This window comes from Miscanthus floridulus, chromosome 18 (genome assembly GCF_019320115.1).
Source record: "Miscanthus floridulus cultivar M001 chromosome 18, ASM1932011v1, whole genome shotgun sequence".
NCBI lineage: Eukaryota > Viridiplantae > Streptophyta > Magnoliopsida > Poales > Poaceae > Miscanthus > Miscanthus floridulus.
The window spans coordinates 41334622-41351365 of record NC_089597.1 but is presented as its reverse complement, the minus strand read 5'-3'; the positions used below and the strand labels follow the sequence as shown (position 1 = coordinate 41351365).

The 16744-nt window shown below is 45.2% G+C and overlaps 2 protein-coding genes across 2 annotated transcripts; one reads left to right on the top strand and one right to left on the bottom strand.

Moving 5' to 3' along the window:
- Positions 1-246: 246 nt before the first annotated feature.
- LOC136522642 (2,3-bisphosphoglycerate-dependent phosphoglycerate mutase 1-like) lies at positions 247-6739 on the top strand. The gene is made up of 9 exons (XM_066516454.1): positions 247-289; positions 884-1078; positions 1240-1463; positions 1565-1683; positions 5058-5214; positions 5502-5603; positions 5704-5823; positions 6392-6439; positions 6535-6739. The coding sequence occupies exons 1-8, from the start codon at positions 247-249 to the stop codon at positions 6434-6436; spliced, it is 1005 nt and encodes a 334-aa protein (XP_066372551.1). The 3' UTR covers positions 6437-6439; positions 6535-6739.
- A 6055-nt stretch (positions 6740-12794) lies between these two features.
- LOC136523709 (syntaxin-22-like) lies at positions 12795-13658 on the bottom strand. Its single transcript, XM_066517303.1, has one exon. The coding sequence runs from the start codon at positions 13656-13658 to the stop codon at positions 12795-12797; it is 864 nt and encodes a 287-aa protein (XP_066373400.1).
- Between the last annotated feature and the right edge of the window lie 3086 nt (positions 13659-16744).

Here is a 16744-nt window from a genome sequence, read left to right as displayed (position 1 = left end):
CTCTAGATCGGTGTTAGGGTTTTGTCGGTGGGAACTGTAGCTCGGTCAACCTCGTGAAGAGAGCCACCGGCCCCCACCTCTCTTTATAGCATAGTGTGACGGGGGCCCACCGGATTGGGCGCCCCCGATCAGGGCGCGAGGTCAAGGCCCAACTCGGTCGTTGTGCCGAGCTGGAGAGATCACCGCTAACACTCATTACAAGTAGAACCAGCTGCTAACTACTGATTTTATTTTTCTTAGATTAGAATGGCTGGGGCTATCTCTCACCATGCGCTGGCATCTTCACAATCCCACTGGTAAAGATGGCAACGGGGAATTCCCCGTCGGAGGATAAGCCACCATCCCCGTCCCCGCGGGGGGAAATTTTCCCCGGCCCCATCCCCATGAACAACCACGGGGAGCCTTCCTTCCCCATCCCCGATCCCCGGCGGGGATTTCGTCCCCGCGGGGATCCCCGTCCCCGATACAACAACATACACATGCATAAATCTTGCAAGGTTGACAGATTCACACATGCATAAATCTAGCAGCAAGGTTCATAGATTCATAAAAGATCACAGATTCATAAATCATGTGATACTCATTAGTCTAATCAATCTAGCAACATAGTCTTGCGTATATATATACTTCGGGGCTAATGGGCCTTTTCTTACATGGGCCTTGCGCCCCTGGCTACTGCGATTCGATGGTGCTGCTTCACGGGGCGGGGATACGGGGATCGGGGTCAGGGACCAGGGTACCATCCCCGTCCCCGCCATCCCCGACGGGGACAACAATTCTACCAATTCCATCCCCGTGGGGATCAATTCTCCACCATCCCCATCCCCTAATGGAAGAATTCCCCGCGGGGAATCGCGGATCGGGTCCCCGTTGCCATCTTTTACCCACTGGTGCCGTGCGAAGAACTCTATATTCGAAAAGAGGACGGACAGTGTCCGCTTGGTTTATGTAAAGGGAAGTTGTGGTTCAGGCAGCCGAAAACTGGGTTTGGTGTGGGCCTCGAGCTCGCAGTCTTCTGTCATGGAGCCGATGCAGCTACCATCGGATGGCAACAGTGGCCATACCCCAAAGAAATCAAGTAATTTTAACGACTTCCATTTGAACGAACTCGTATGGTTGTTACTTGTTTGTTTGTTGTTTGTTTTTTGAGAAAATTGGCCATTTGCCACATTTAACTTTGGGTTTCACAAATATGGGGCATATAAGTTCTGTAAATCTGTTATCTTTGTGCCGTTGCAGGTGAAAGCGCTCTTATATTGATTCGGCATGGCGAATCCCTGTGGAATGAGAAAATTCTGTTTACTGGCTGCGTTGATGTACCCCTGACACCAAAGGGTGTTGAGGAGGCCATTGAGGCAGGTAAAAGGATATGCAATATCCCAATCGATGTAATATATACTTCATCACTGATTCGTGCTCAGATGACCGCAATGCTTGCCATGATGCAGCATCGGCGCAAGAAGGTTTGTGCGTCTTTCCTTTATCGAAAACGTTTTAGCAATTTCTTCTAGCATGTGTATCAACTGCCCTGAGAAATCATGCTATGTGTTATATGTATCTACAGATCCCAGTTATCATGCATAATGAGAGTGAACAAGCTCACAGGTGGAATCAGATATACAGTGAGGAGACAAGGAAACAGTCCATCCCAGTCATAACAGCTTGGCAATTGAATGAACGGATGTAATACTTTCTCCATATTCTTGAGAAAATTCCTTGGTTGCCACTGAAAATTATAACCATCCCTTCATTGCAATTGAAAAAAATGATCTTCCCTTCATTGCCATTGATTTATGTTTTCCTTTCCCTTGGCTGTCATTCCGTCAATTTCAGGGTCACGGTGTGAATCAGTCGCACATACTGCCTAGTCCTGTGAATCGGCGCCAGCGACACACCGCGAGTCTACGACGCATCGGCGGCCCGGGCAAATCAACTCCGGCGGCACAACACGAATTAGCCCCATGACGTGTCCCCACGCGCGTCCCCTTGCTCACTGACGGGTGAATCGCTCGCACACATGCGCATGTAGAAGAAAGAGTGAGCTAGTCGTCGAGCGCGTGTGCTGGAGATGTGGCCATATCATGCGCCGATCGAACTCGTGCCGCCGCCGCCCCGCATCTCGCGTTGTCCGCATCTCGTCTCTTCGTGTCTTTTTTTCCAGCGACGCGCTTCTCTCTTTTAGAGTCGAAGGACCATGGCATGTTTCTCCGATGCAAGCCTCCTTTGTGGACGATGGATGAGCCCAGGCCTGGCTCTGAGCCTAGGCGGCCGGAGCGACGGCCACGCGCTTCTCTCTTTTAGAGTCGAAGGACCATGACATATTTCTCTGATGCAAGCCTCCTTTGTGGACGATGGGTGAGCCCAGGCCTGGCTCTGAGCCTAGGTGGCCGGAGCGACAGCTTGGCAATTGAATGAACGGATGTAATACTTTCTCCATATTCTTGAAGAAATTTCTTGGTTGCCACTGAAAATTATAACCATCCCTTCATTGCCATTGAAAAAATAATCTTCCCTTCATTGCCATTGATTTATGTTTTCCTTTCCCTTGGCTGCCATTCCATCAATTTTAGGGTCACAGTGTGAATCAGTCGCACATACTGCCTAGTCCTGTGAATCGGCGCTAGCGACACACCGCGAGTCTACGACGCATCGGCCGGGCAAATCAACTCCGGCGGCATAGCACAAATTAGCCCCATGACGTGTCCCCGCGCGCGTCCCCTTGCTCACTGACGGGTGAATCGCTCGCACACATGCGCATGTAGAAGAAAGAGCGAGCTAGTCGTTGAGCGTGTATGCTGGAGATGTGGCCATATCATGCGCCGATCGAACTCGTGCCGCCGCCGCCCCGCATCTCGCGCTGTCCGCATCTCGTCTCTTCGTGTCTTTTTTTTTCCGGCGACGCGCTTCTCTCTTTTAGAGTCGAAGGACCATGGCATGTTTCTCCGATGCAAGCCTCCTTTGTGGACGATGGGTGAGCCCAGGCCTGGCTCTGAGCCTAAGCTGTCGGAGCGATGGCCACGCGCTTCTCTCTTTTAGAGTCGAAGGACCATGGCATGTTTCTTAGATGCAAGCCTCCTTTGTGGACGATGGGTGAGCCCAGGCCTGGCTCTGAGCCTAGGCGGCCGGAGCGACGGCCAAGGGCCCAAGCCGTTAGGGGCCCAAAAAAGTTCATGTATATTAGTATACATGTATAACTATATTGTATATATTCTTTTGGCCCACACGTCTAAGCCCATGGGAAAAGGAGTGTGTATTGAAGTCTGAGCACCGAAACGTCGCGCCGTGTAGACTCGTGGCCGCGTCTTCGTGTAATCGCGTTCTCGCCGACAGCTGACTCGCCCTCAAACCCTCTCCTAGGCCAGACTTGCAGATTGCAGTCTTGCACTCAGCGCCGCCACCGCGTCGACGGCGTCGCTGCCGTGGGCGTCGGCCACTCCGCCCTCTGCCTGAATTGCCGCATACGCATACAGGTAATACATGATCGTCTGAATTCTGATACGTTAGGCCATGATCTAAATTCTGAATTTTTTATCTATCTATCTATCTATCTCTGAAATTTTGATCTATATATCTCTAATTTGTAAATTCTAATCCTATGTAATTACTTTCCGTCACAATTTTAGTCTACAAATGTTGCCTAAGAAGCATTTGTCAGGTGCGGAGAAAAGAAAAAAAAAAGGAAACGGCAGGATGAGTTCATTGAATCACAAAGGGGTGCTTTACATTTTTTCAGCAAGCCCTGAAGCATTATTTTCTTATTTGAGGTAATCATATTAGTTATTTTATCTTTCTTTTAGTTACTTCTATTGTATAAACATTGTGTTTTATGAACTATATACATTCTCCCATTTATCTCATACTAGTACTAGTATATGATTTCTAATGTTAGAAGTGGCAAAAAAAATGGCCTAAAGGGCCCTTGCTTTCCTATTGTCCAAGGGCCTTGAAATCTATAGAGCCAGCCCTGGGTGAGCCCTTGTTGGTCGTTGTATGCCAGCGTGGTCTCGTCTACGCACTGGATGGCACTAGGGAACTGGGGCAGGTGGAGGTCGACGGCGAGATGCGCCACGATGCCTGCCGCGAGCTTCCTCATCTCCGCATTCTCCGGTCGCCGGCCGTCTCTCCATCAAAGCGAGTCGATCAGCTTTTGGATCTTGGGCCTGGAAGGAAGAAGTAGCTTCCGAGGACGCTCCACCCGAAGTCCGGCAGGAGTCCTTCGACACGGACGACGACCGTGGCGGCGGCGAGAGCCAGCGGCGCGAGCGCGATGACCAAGAGGCGGTGGCCCTCGACGAGGTCCCACTGCACGCCATAGTCATCCTGGAGTCAGTACCCGAGCTCGAAGAGCGCATGGACGTGACCCAGCGCGGCCCCACGCGTGCAGAGCCGCCCCTGCGTAGCCGCGTGCAGCCGTGTAGGTCGCGGTCTGACTTGGCGGCGGCGCTGCGGCGCGCCTGCCGACGGCCGCCCTCTCCAGAAGTGTTGTGCCACCGCTGCGGCTGCCCAGGCACTCAACCCCCATCCCATCCATGATCCATCATGCCACGCACACTTGATCCGAGAGGCACAGCAAAGCTCCTCCAAACATCGTTATGCATGAAATTGACGGAATGGCAGCCAAGGGAAAGGAAAGCATAAATCAATGGCAATGAAGGGAAGATCATTTTTTCAATGGCTATGAGGGGATGGTTATAATTTTCAGTGGCAACTAAGGAATTTTCTCCATGTAGAAAGATAGAATTAGGAGGCAATTGGCCACACCTCAATAGGAGGGGGCGCCTTCTGTTATATAGGGCCGGCTGGCCTTGCTTTACAAGGCAAGGGTAATTCCCTTGATTTACATCTACTAAATATAGTAACTAATCACTGATTTACATCTGCTAATTATAGCAACTAATCCTTGATTTACATCTACTAATTATGGCTACAAATGCCGCAGCATATGGTTAGGGGCTGCGGCATATTCTGTTGCCTAACATTCTTTGATTTGCTAATTATATAATTTTAATAGTTGTTTGACTGTGTTTTTGTCTTAAAATATCCCTTGACATTTCTAGGTATGGTGAGTTACAATGCTTTAATAAGCAAGAAACTGTAGATCGATTTGGCAAAGAACAAGTTCATGAGTGGCGCCGCAGTTATGATATCCCTCCCTTAAGTGGAGAAAGCCTAGAGATGTGTGCTGAGAGAGCTGTTGCTTATTTCAATGATCAGGTATAGTTCGCAAGGCCATTTTACACTATTTGGAAGATACACTATTTACCTGGATTATTGGTCTCCCTGCTGCTTACTGTTGTAGTATTGGTAGTTATGCTAAAGGTTATGTGTTGAATTGATGCATTCCTGTACTGTGCAATACGCCAATGCATGTGCTTAGTTTACCTTTCCATTGTGCTAGCTCATATCAAATTTATAGCCTGATTTTCTTTTTTTATCTTCGACTGTAAAAAAAGTTTTTTCTAGTTCAATCTGACCTATAGAAGTTCTTTTTCCTAATATAGATTGTTCCACAACTTGTGGCTGGAAAACATGTGATGGTTGCTGCACATGGGAATTCACTTCGTTCAATTATAATGCACCTGGACAAATTAACTTCTCAAGAGGTAATTTACTGTCTTTTTTATCTTTCCCTCAAAAAGGACTTGGCTAAACAGAACATGTAGCATTATGTTAAATTTGGGAGTGAGCCTTTTGTCCCTTCAGGTAATAAGCCTTGAGCTGTCTACTGGCATTCCCATGCTTTACATATTCAAGGAAGGAAAGTTTATTCGACGTGGGAGTCCGGTAGGACCTTCGGAGGCCAGTGTTTATGCTTATACCAGGGTGAGATTCTTTGCCCCATGTTTCTAACAAAGGACGATACTCTATTTTACGAACCTTATCTGTCAGACGAAACAATTTGGTGAGCACATTACATTTCAAAACAGATTGACCAAGAAGATAACAGTTCTGCTGGTCAATATCTGAATGCTCACAAAGCTCATGTATTTGTGTTTTACATGATTATTCTAACCATTGAGCAATTTAATGAATCTCAGAAAATTTTACTTAAGCTTTGTTAAATGTAAAAAGGACACACAGAAAATCTTCTTATTTTAATAAGTTGGGTGTGTTTGATGGCAATAGGTTTTGTGCTCAAATTAAAGTTTTTAAAATATATTGCTACTTTCGCTTTCACAATGTTAAACCACTGTTTCAGGTGGTACTGTGGAAGCCCTTGTGGACTTAACATTTTTAATTTCATGCATATTTCTTTATCTGTGTTAGTGCATAACACATACATATTATTTTTTTCTTTAATATTTTTTATGAGTTTCTTGTACTTTATTTCCTTTTGGAAATTCTGCCATTTATTAACTTATGTGTGTTGTTCGCATTAACGTGCTTGCAGACCTTGGCTAAATACAGACAGAAGCTTGATAGTATGGTTCAGTAAAAGGTCAGTGAATATTGAATAATCTAGTAAGTTCAGTTCCCATTGAATATTCCAACTGACGCTAATTTATGTTATGTTGTTACCTCTTGACGTTTCAGACACTCCACTTGGATCATGACTCAATATTTCTTTGTCGACTATGTCTGTTTTTTGGAGAAATGGTTAAGCAAACTCTTGGCGTGAGGATCATTTTTTACTGGGACAAAATTCATCAATTGGGAGCTTCTTTTGTAAACAAACATGTGCAATGGCTTTAGTATGGGGTAGAAGTAGCATCATATGTTGTATATTTATTTGAATTTGTTGAGAGTGATACACATTTGTTTTTCCATTTTTTGTTTTTTAAGCTTTCTAGTCCTGATAGAGAAGCTAGACCTATTTAATCGTGTAGCTCTCTGTCCTATATATTTTAACTTTTGATGAAGTAAAACTATAAATGATTATATTTGAAGCTATGGGGAAAAACTACGGTGGTTTTTTTTTCTTTGAGGGAAAAAATACGATGATTTAGTTCCCTGTAAATAAAAGACTAAGCTAAGGCCTGTGATTTTTTTAGAGCTAAATAAAGGCCTTGCCGATCTACAGCCTACAGGGAACCAAAAAGGCCTAATTAGCATGCTTTTAAAAGATTCTTTTTTCAGGGCCTAAACCAAACAAGCCGCTGAATCAGAATCAGAATCAGCCCACTCAGCCTGGACTCTTCTAGTTCCTTCTCCTCCTCTTCTTCTTCTTCTTCTTTATTTTTGAAAGAGTCTATCTACTGCACGACCATGTGTTTTATGTAATTTCAACACATAATTTTTTTTCACCATAAGATTAAGATCCAACAGCCTCCATCCTTCTTCTACCTCTAGTCTTCGTCTACCTTTAAACAATCACAAGATCACAGATCCACAAATCATAGATCACATATCACATAAAACAATTTTTTTCTATGGAAGGATAAATTACACAGCGGTTGGTTCCACCCCGTTCGTAATGGGTCGTCGCGCCATGGGGCCCCTGGACAGTCCACTTGGTGCTGCCGCTCAGGACACCTGCCCACACGACAGGTCGAGGCGCAGAAGTCGCTCAGGACACCTGCCCACACGACAGTCAAGGCGCAGAAAGCGAAAGCGCACTGATGGTGCTGCTCTACCGCGTGCGCTCGCCGCGTGTTTCTTTGTGCAAAAAATTCATGTGTTTTTTCTTGCTAAAACACATGTATGTTGTATAGCATTTCTGTTTTGAAACTAACTCTTCTAGATCCTAAAAACGCACCCGCCGCCGCCGCCAGATTTTGCGGAGCCACAGCCGTCCATCCGTAGCCGACGTCGCCTCCACAACCATAGCTGCCTAATCTCCGCTGTAGATCCAACCATAGCTGTCGCATCCGTCGATGGATTCTGTCGGTGAACATGGAGACGAGGAGTTCATTGATCCCATATCGCCGTGAGCAACTCCCGCCGTCAAGGATTGCTTCTCGGAGCCGTCCACTGCTGCAGTTGGTCGGGGCATGCCTCCACGATGTCGATCTGGTGGACTGGAGGGGCTCGACCTCAACTCCCATTCCACCGAGCTCCCCCAAATGAACTCGTTCCAGGGCCTGGTTTAGTCCTCACCGGTCCGAGGCAATGGACCTTCTCAATCCACCAGTGGCCATGCGAAACGCCATGACTCCGGCGGGGATGTTGCTGCCATGGTGGGGAAACCATTTCGCTCTCGTCAGACTGCCGGTTCTGCTTCTGCTGGCAGTGGCGATGCCACTACCACCGCAGGTGTGTCTGGTGGTGTAACTCCTGTCTTCGGCACTGCCGCTGCTGCAAGTGGTGGGACGCCTCGGGCCACGGTCATCCCAACTGGGGCTGGTAGCAGTGGTGGCACTCAATTGTTTCCTGCCACCGGCCTGGTGGAAGATGAAGCTGCAGGCCTGGAGGACGAGGATGAAGGGTTTGATCTTAGGTATTCGATAAGAACATTTTCTTCACGCGTGCTTACTATTGTGATTGTATTGTCTCAATGGTAGTAGGTCGTTAGTTTGATGGTTAGTGATGATTATTCAGGGTTGGAAGATGTTTTGATTGATCCCAATGTCAATATCAATTGTTGGATTGAGCATGATTGAGTTGTGTTCATGTGAGAAAGATCGTCAGTGCATCACAAGTCAGATTAGTGTGCATGTGAGATTGTTCATGGTCATGAGGTGCATTGCTCACGGGACTTTGTGTATGAAACAGCCACACAAGTAGGCTAGACAATAATTGCTCTTGATCAACTGATTGATGCTTGTGGAATTTGTTAATTCAAGGAGGCTGTGTTAATTCTCATGTCAGATATTCAAGTAGGCTGTGATGACTGATGACGTTGTTTCTGAATTTGTTGAGATGAGGGCATTCTGTTAGGTAGTCAACTAGTAGTAATCTGAAGAGGAGTAGTTACTAGTTACAGCTCTAGCCCAAAGAAGAAATCAAAGAGTCCAATGGTCAAGATATGAAGGGTCTTTTAGAGAGAATGTAGTCCAACAATGCTATAGGCCAAATGGTGATGGTTGGGGAATTGAGGGCATAATCCATCAAGAAAACAGTGCATTTGGCTGTAGAAAGTGGGGCAGCATATTGCAGCATTGAGCATTTCATGGCTAGTCAACTCTTTTTTTGTGAAAGCCAAAAACCGCAAAATCATCTTCACCTTTGCCACCAATGAAGTCTTAGTTGGTTAAAGAGGTGGTACTACCATGCAAGGAACATGTACTCCTAGAGTTTAGTCATGAACTTGTTAGTTGGTTAGTACTAGCCTAGTACATTTCATATAAAGAATGGTAATATTGTCTTGTGCCTTAATTTTTCCTTGCTGATACTGCATGGTAACAGAATGGCAACTTGGATGTGTATGGTTTGTCCTCTACTTGCTGACTATTACTGTGTTGGATAGTTGGTCATGATCCAAACAGGGCCATAGTAGTCTGTTCCATGATTCACATATTTCTGAAAGACTGCCTGCATTAAGGATATATTTGTGGACTGCTACATCAGTCTACAATAGTAAGTTCCTGCATATATCTTGTCCTTTTCAACATTTAAACTGTTGTAATCCCATCATTTTGTTTGCAATGAAAATTCTTGCAATTCTTGTAACTTGGGATACATCTATAGCATCTCATATAACCAATTTGTGCCTGTACATATTTCTTGGTGATGAGCATGTTAAGGCATTCAAAGTTCTTGTAACTTGTGGTACATCTGTACCATCTCATATTGCTTCTTGGAACATTTGTCTGTATAGAGAACATACAACCTGTTAAGGCGCATTTCATATTGCTTCTTGTAACTTGGGGTACATCTGTAACTTGGGGTACATCTGTATCTGTACCATCTCAATTTTGTGTGTTTGTACTAAACATGATCACCTCAATCTTGTTTCACTGATTTTTGTACTGCATGTAGATGAACTTTTGATCATCTGCAATTTTGTTCCACTAATTTTGTACTGCTTGTAGATGAACTTTTCTTCAAGTGATGACGAGGACAAAACACTTGAGGTTGCATTGAATCACCTGAAGATGATGCAACAGTATGATGCCATTGCATGCATGCTTGCTGGTATGTACTACCATGATACTTTCATGAAAAAATCGAAGAGAAGAAAAACAAACCATCCGGATATGAAGAGGAAATGAGCCCTTAAGAATCCAACAGCCTGCTTCAATATGGTCAGGATGGGTAGGGAACTTTTTGATAGGCTCCATAATTTGCTAGTATATCATCATGTCTTGAAATCAAGGAGCAAGACCATGCATTCAAACAAACCTACAGATGGTGGCTAACGAGAGTAGTTTATGGTGTTGAGCTGGAGCCCTGTTCACTTGGCTGATAAGTCATGGCTGAAAGTATTGTTGGCTAATTTGTTGTGAGAGAAAAATATTGTTCGTTGGCTGAAAAAAGTATGGCTTATAAGCTAAGCGAACATGGCGTTAGTTCTTTTTGAAGTTCCAGGGTTGTTCATGGTGGTTTGTGTGTGTGTGTATGTTGTGGTGCTACTGTGGGTGTGTTGACTGTTGAGGGGGAATGTCTCCGCCTCTCTCCTGGTTAATGAAAGACACCTAGTTCTCATGCATTGTTAGATGAAAAAAAAAAATTTGGCTTGAAGTCATCAAATAAGTTGATGTCCATATGGGACCGTTCGCTGCAGCTTCTTTGCAGCGGCGGCTGCTGTTTGCACAGTGATAATACCCTGGCATACCTGCTTTAGCGATGTTTTTTATTGATCATTAGTGCTCCGCAGTAAATTAGACAAGCTATAAATCGATTTGAGAGGTAAAAGAGGTGTGCTGTATGGTGTTATAAGCTTTCAGCTAATATTATCAAACTAAGAAATTAGAGTATTCAATTTTATACGTTCGTCCATTTGCAATGCCATCGACTGTTCATTTGGTGGTTGAAGGTGAAGCGAAGGATTTTGTTGAACTTACCCAAGCCTAAATCAAACTATAATAATAATAATACTTGCATGCACGGTACTGTATAATTTTATTCAAGGACTTATAATGACGGACGTGGACTTTTTGAGGTGTGATTCGAGGTAATACATGCCAATCGTCACTTGTCGCAGCCGGGCAACCGCGTTCTGGAAGTCATAGTCAGGCTCCTCCCTTGTCTTTAACAAATTTTAGTACAAATTGAACTGCCCAACATTTCCACTCTATGCCGTGAAGATTTGAGGTAGGTGGAATGCAAGGATAAACCTATCATTTGGCTTTGAGCTAACCTTAGTGATCGACATCTCAATAATAACTCATCTTAACAACCTCCCACTTATATCCCAACAATTCCCATCTATCAAGCACATCTCTACACCCTCAATATCTCACCTCCACACTCTAGTCGACAAGGACAGTTCCTGCCCATCCTCGCCTCAACGGTCTCAAGCCGGACTTTAACCAACCAGGGGAAAAAGCACACATCTCTCACTAGTTGAAGTTAAGCAGAAGAACATGAATGACCATCGATCTAAAAATGTGTGGAGCATGTACGCCTACCACAATAGCATAGCATGTGTATAAAGCAAGTGTCTATCCTAACAGCAGGTATGCCAGGGTGATAGGTTACGACAAAACAAGGCTCACAATTAATGTACCATGCACCATGCACCATGCACCATGCACCATGCACCATGCACCATGCACCATGCACCATGCACCATTACCACATAGCATATACACAAATAAAGTGCTAGCCATCTAGTTACATGTCTAATGTAGGGTTCTGCAAGTAGGTGAGACATGACACCTTCGTTAACAAGGTCGTCACCCTAGGACTCTTGGACTATCGACAAAGTAAATCTTTGTTGTTTTCTTCATGGTCTCTCTTCTCGTATATTCGAGCCACTACTTTCCTCGCATCCCTAGGACCTAGTAGAGCCTATCTAACACATGTTAATTAATCCTATTGGTTTGGGTTGTTATCACTGATACCTAAACTATACATAATCATGCACACGGACACATGATCCTTACGTACTAATGCTCACGTGTTATTGTTCCCTCATCATGACGACCTGCCCTACATCGCACAGGCAAACCTTGTCGACGTCTTATCAAGTCACCATGAAGGATCTCCTATAGTTTTCCATGAGGTCCAGTGAAGAGTAATACTAGTGAACGCCCCCACGAGGTATGAGTAGTCAAAGGTCGAGAGGATAGGCACCCTCCTCTAGGTGAAGGGTTCGAGTGAGCACTACATGCACGAAAAGGATCGTATAAGCGAACATGTGTCACGTACACATCGAAGGTGGGTATGTACGTCCAAAGGTTTGGAGCTCGTCATCACTGGATTTGTTTCCCTATGTGGCGAAGTGGGTGTGTACGCATATAGGATGAAAAAATGGCAAATTTGCAAAGCCCGCTATGGCAAATAGCTAATTTTCTTTCTTAGACCCAACAGGGCCAATGGTCATCCTTTGAGCAACACGTGCTTTCTATGCTGAAATGCCACAATGCCTCTGCCAGGCCGCCACCACCACTAGACCTGTTTCACTAATTGTTTTCAAGAGCTAGAAGCTAGAAATCCTCTCGAAAGGCTAAACCCAACTCTAATCAAATCCCTAACTTCGCAAGAGTTTTTCACCACCAACACCTCTAGGCTGATTTCACTAACCATCTTTTCAAGAGCTAGAGACCACAAATCTGCCCGGAAAGGCTAAACCCAACTCTAATCAATCCCTAACGTCGCAGGAGTTCTTCACAGCCACCACCCCAAAACATGAATTTGGCCATCAATCGGAAAGTTAGAAATTTGGTAGATTCTCTCAACCGAAATCTATCACAAGATTTGGAAACAATCCTCATATATCAATCAAGAGTTACTGCAGTTCTAGCAGGTTACTACGCTACAGACACTAACGCAAAGATGAACATGACGAGCCCAAAAACGGTGATCAGCAAGCACTTCATCGACGAGCTGGTCTCATGCGTCAGTGCGGCCCTGGAGAGCTGCTCTTCCGCCTTGCTTGTCTCCATGGCGGCCTTCTCCACGTTGGTCTCGACGACATCGATGGCCCCTTGCTGGTCACGGACTAGCTTTGCGAGGTCCACGGAGATCTCGTTGATCTCAGCGATCTCCTGCTGGATCTTGCATATCTCCCGCTCCCTCTCCTCGACGAGGGCCTCGTTGAAGGTGATCTCGTTGTCCAGCAGGGCTAGCTCCTGCGTCCTCCATGATTCCACCAGCTGCTGCTGCTGCTGCATCTGGATGTTGTTGTATTGCTGATCGGCGGCGCCGGCAGTGGCATTGGCATTGTTCAGTTGTGATGATCCTATGGGAGAGCTGCCGTAGCTGGGCGGCGACGGAGGAGGAAACATCGGCGGCACACGACGGGCGGCGGCGGCGGCGGCGGTTTCCTGGCGATCGGCCTCGATGATCTGGCCCTGCACCCACTGGAACTCCCTGAGCGCGGCCTGGAAGTCCGTGGCCAGGTTGGGCCCGACGGCGGCGGCGGCGGCGGGGTCGGCCAGCCTCCGCGCCGTATTCCGAGCCAGGCGCGTGACGTCGGCGCGCGCCCTGCGGATGCGCTCCCGGACCACGCGGGCGTCGCCGGCGCCGGCGGCGATCTCGTGCGCGAGGCGGCGGAGCTCCGACACCTTGGTGTTGATCTGGAAGACGCAGTGCGCCACCACGGCATGTGGCGGCGGCGGAGGACGAGGAGGCAGGCCCGCCTCCAGGTCGTGGCAGACGTCCTGGAAACTCATCGGCGTGGCGGCTGTCGCGCCCTGTGAGCCGGGGCGTCTGATCCTTCAATGCTGCTGGCGATCTGCGTAGGGAGCGGAGGACTCGTATTTAAGGACGGCGCGGCGGTGGCGGTGGCGGTGTCGCTGGTGAAGCCTGCTGAAACGGAGGCGGCGAGTCGGAGTCGGGCCGAGCGGTCGACTTTATCTTACGTCCGTACCGGACTTCGGAGGCAGCGTTGAAACGGAGACGGTAACCCTTCCAATTGCTTGGCAGCCGCCAGCGTGAGAGGGAGTCAGGCACGGAAAGGACTGAATATAGATGGATTTGCATATGCGGAATGCGGAATACATGTCGGGGAAGAAGAGGACAACGCAGAAATCGTTCACAATTTTTGTTTAGAGATTATAGAGAAGAAAATAAGATGTTTTTTTCGTAAAAAAAGAAGAAGAATTGTTTAGATTAGAGAAGAAAATAAGATGTTTTTTGTAAAAAAATGAAGGAAAAGAAAAATACCAAGCTCAGTTGGTGCTCAGTTCATCTGAATTATGGGAGAGATGAATGTGACAACTCGTGTAGTCACGAGAGCATGTCATCATCGCTCGGTTATACACTATTGGGGTGAGATAGCTTGGAACCCGTGACCTCAGGTTAAGAGATCAAACAAGCCAACCAAATTTTCCATCAACCCGTTATTGTGAAGCTGGGGCACAGATTAAGATTAAATTGTCTGAACAAAAACAGCTGGAGTCCATCAGCAATGATATCATCCACGTCAGCAGGAAAACAATTTCCGTCCAATTTACATTTGACGGCTAATTATGGGCATGGTTGGCTTTCAAATCTTGCCCAGCCAAAACCATGGCATACCAAAATTTATAGTTATTAATTGGTTCATTGTCAAAAAATTGGCATACCAATATGTTGACACCAAATTTTGACAGGAATACAAAAGAACCTTGAATTTCGGAATCTGCTGGAGAAAGCCGAGATATTTGCAAAAATCGGCTAAGCGAGTTGCCGTTCGAAGCAGCTAAAACGAGGTGACGTCATCATTTCAAGGGTGAGCCTGGTCAGCAAATGATGGCGGTAACCTGAAACAAGAAGACACTGTGGACTCCATGGAAAGAAAAGTTTGGAGTCCAAATTATCTTAATTTAGTATATTTTATTTTCTTTTCTAAGTTTTGTAATCGGTCTTGATTGACTAGGACTCATAATCAAGCCTTAGGTATAAATATTAGACCCTGACTATTATAATAGACGTCTCTCATCGATCGATCAAACAAGTACCTTTACTTTTCGGCTTACGCCACCTCTTAGAAGTAGGAGTAGGAGTAGAGTAGATCTCGACGAGTTCTTCGGGCAAGCAGGGCTGCATCGATTAGGTCTAACCTCCGGTTTGTTTGTGAGTATCTGTCACAACTTATACTTTGTTTATAAGGCTGCATCGGTTAGGTCTGACCTCTTGTAAGCTTTGTATAAGTTAGTTATCAACTTTTATCAGTAATTGTAAGGTTGCATCGGTCTGGCTCGATCTCATATAATTTCTAGTACAAGTTATCCCTCGATTTTTATCAAAATTTGTAAGGTTGCATTGGTCTGGCTTGATCTCGTACAAATTTTGATACAGATTAGTTATCAGTTAAATCTATTAAGATTGATAGGGTTTCCTTACTGTTTTTAATATATTTGCTAGTTATCGATCTGGTTACAATTGGTATTCTTACTATTTGTAACAACATCACTTCTCACCCGATTAAGATTGAAATGAATCGGCTTTATATCTCTTTAAGCTATCGTATTGTCGCTTTACATCGTCTAGATCTCACTTTGACGATGGTTTTGGCTAGATTAGTCCTTTTGTTTCAATCTTGATCGAAGCTAGCATGTGGTAAAGACGTGTTTAATCCTAAGTAAAGCTTGTTAGTTGATGAAATCTAGTCTAGAATTGCTATTATGGCCGCCATCGATCCGGTGGACCCCCACTCATTATAGATTAAAAATTATTAATTAATAAGTCTTGCTTATGGTCAAACACAGTCTTTGGCTGCATGCTATGTTCGCATCGGCTATTTAGCTGATCGCTCGCGCTTTTCACGATCGTAACATGCTTTTCACGATTCTGTTAAGTGTGAATAAATTCATATTCTTTGAAAGTTTAATCTGTTATCTTTATTATGGCTGTCATCGATCCGGTCGAACTCTACTGTTAGACATAATAGGTTGGATCTGATAGGTTTATGGATCTGTCCATGTTTAATGGTTGAGTGTTTACATGTTATGAGCTTACCTTCACCGAAATCGGCTATTTTAGCCGATAGCTCGCTTGTTGAGAATATAGTAGCTATTCATATGTTTGTACTTGTTCTTATTCCGGTGAAAAGCTAGTATGTTTCTCATTTGATATAGATTTTTTCATGTTTACTCATCATACCTTTATTACATGCTCTCATGATCATCAGGTGTTAAGACTATATACTCGAATATCTGATGATCGTCGACATGCTTATTTTATTCGCTTTGCATCATAAACATGCTGGATATCGACTTTTTAATCGATAGCCTTATTTCATTGGCTACTTAGCCGCACATTTGGAACCGTTTGGAACAATACCGGCATATTCCACCTTAAATTATTGATCAATCCGTCCTCCTTGTCAATTACAGGTTTAAATAGGTCACGACCATCCAGTCCGGTGTTTCCCTAAGCCCGGGGAGAGCTCGGGATCTGCTCCACGCGGTTTCTCTCGGCTTGCTGTGTTTCCCGGCGGTGAGGATAAGCCCGCCGCTTTTCGCCGTCAACACAATATTTATGGCCAAAGTTTTGGCAAGTCTCTAGAAAGTTCTTAAACTATATATAAAAGAGAAAATTGGCGAGCCTTGATTTTGACAGCAAACCAAATATACGCCTATGTTTTTTTTTTCTAACTTTGGCAGCCTTGATTTTGGCAAGCTTAAATTTTTGCTTGCCATAATTTTGGTTGGGTAAAAATTGGCAACCACTCAGCCCCTGTATATATTTAGTTTGTTTACAACGGCGATCCCCTCCTAGCGGACTACACCAGTAGAGGGTTTTATTCGAAGTTATACAAAATCCTAAGAACTTG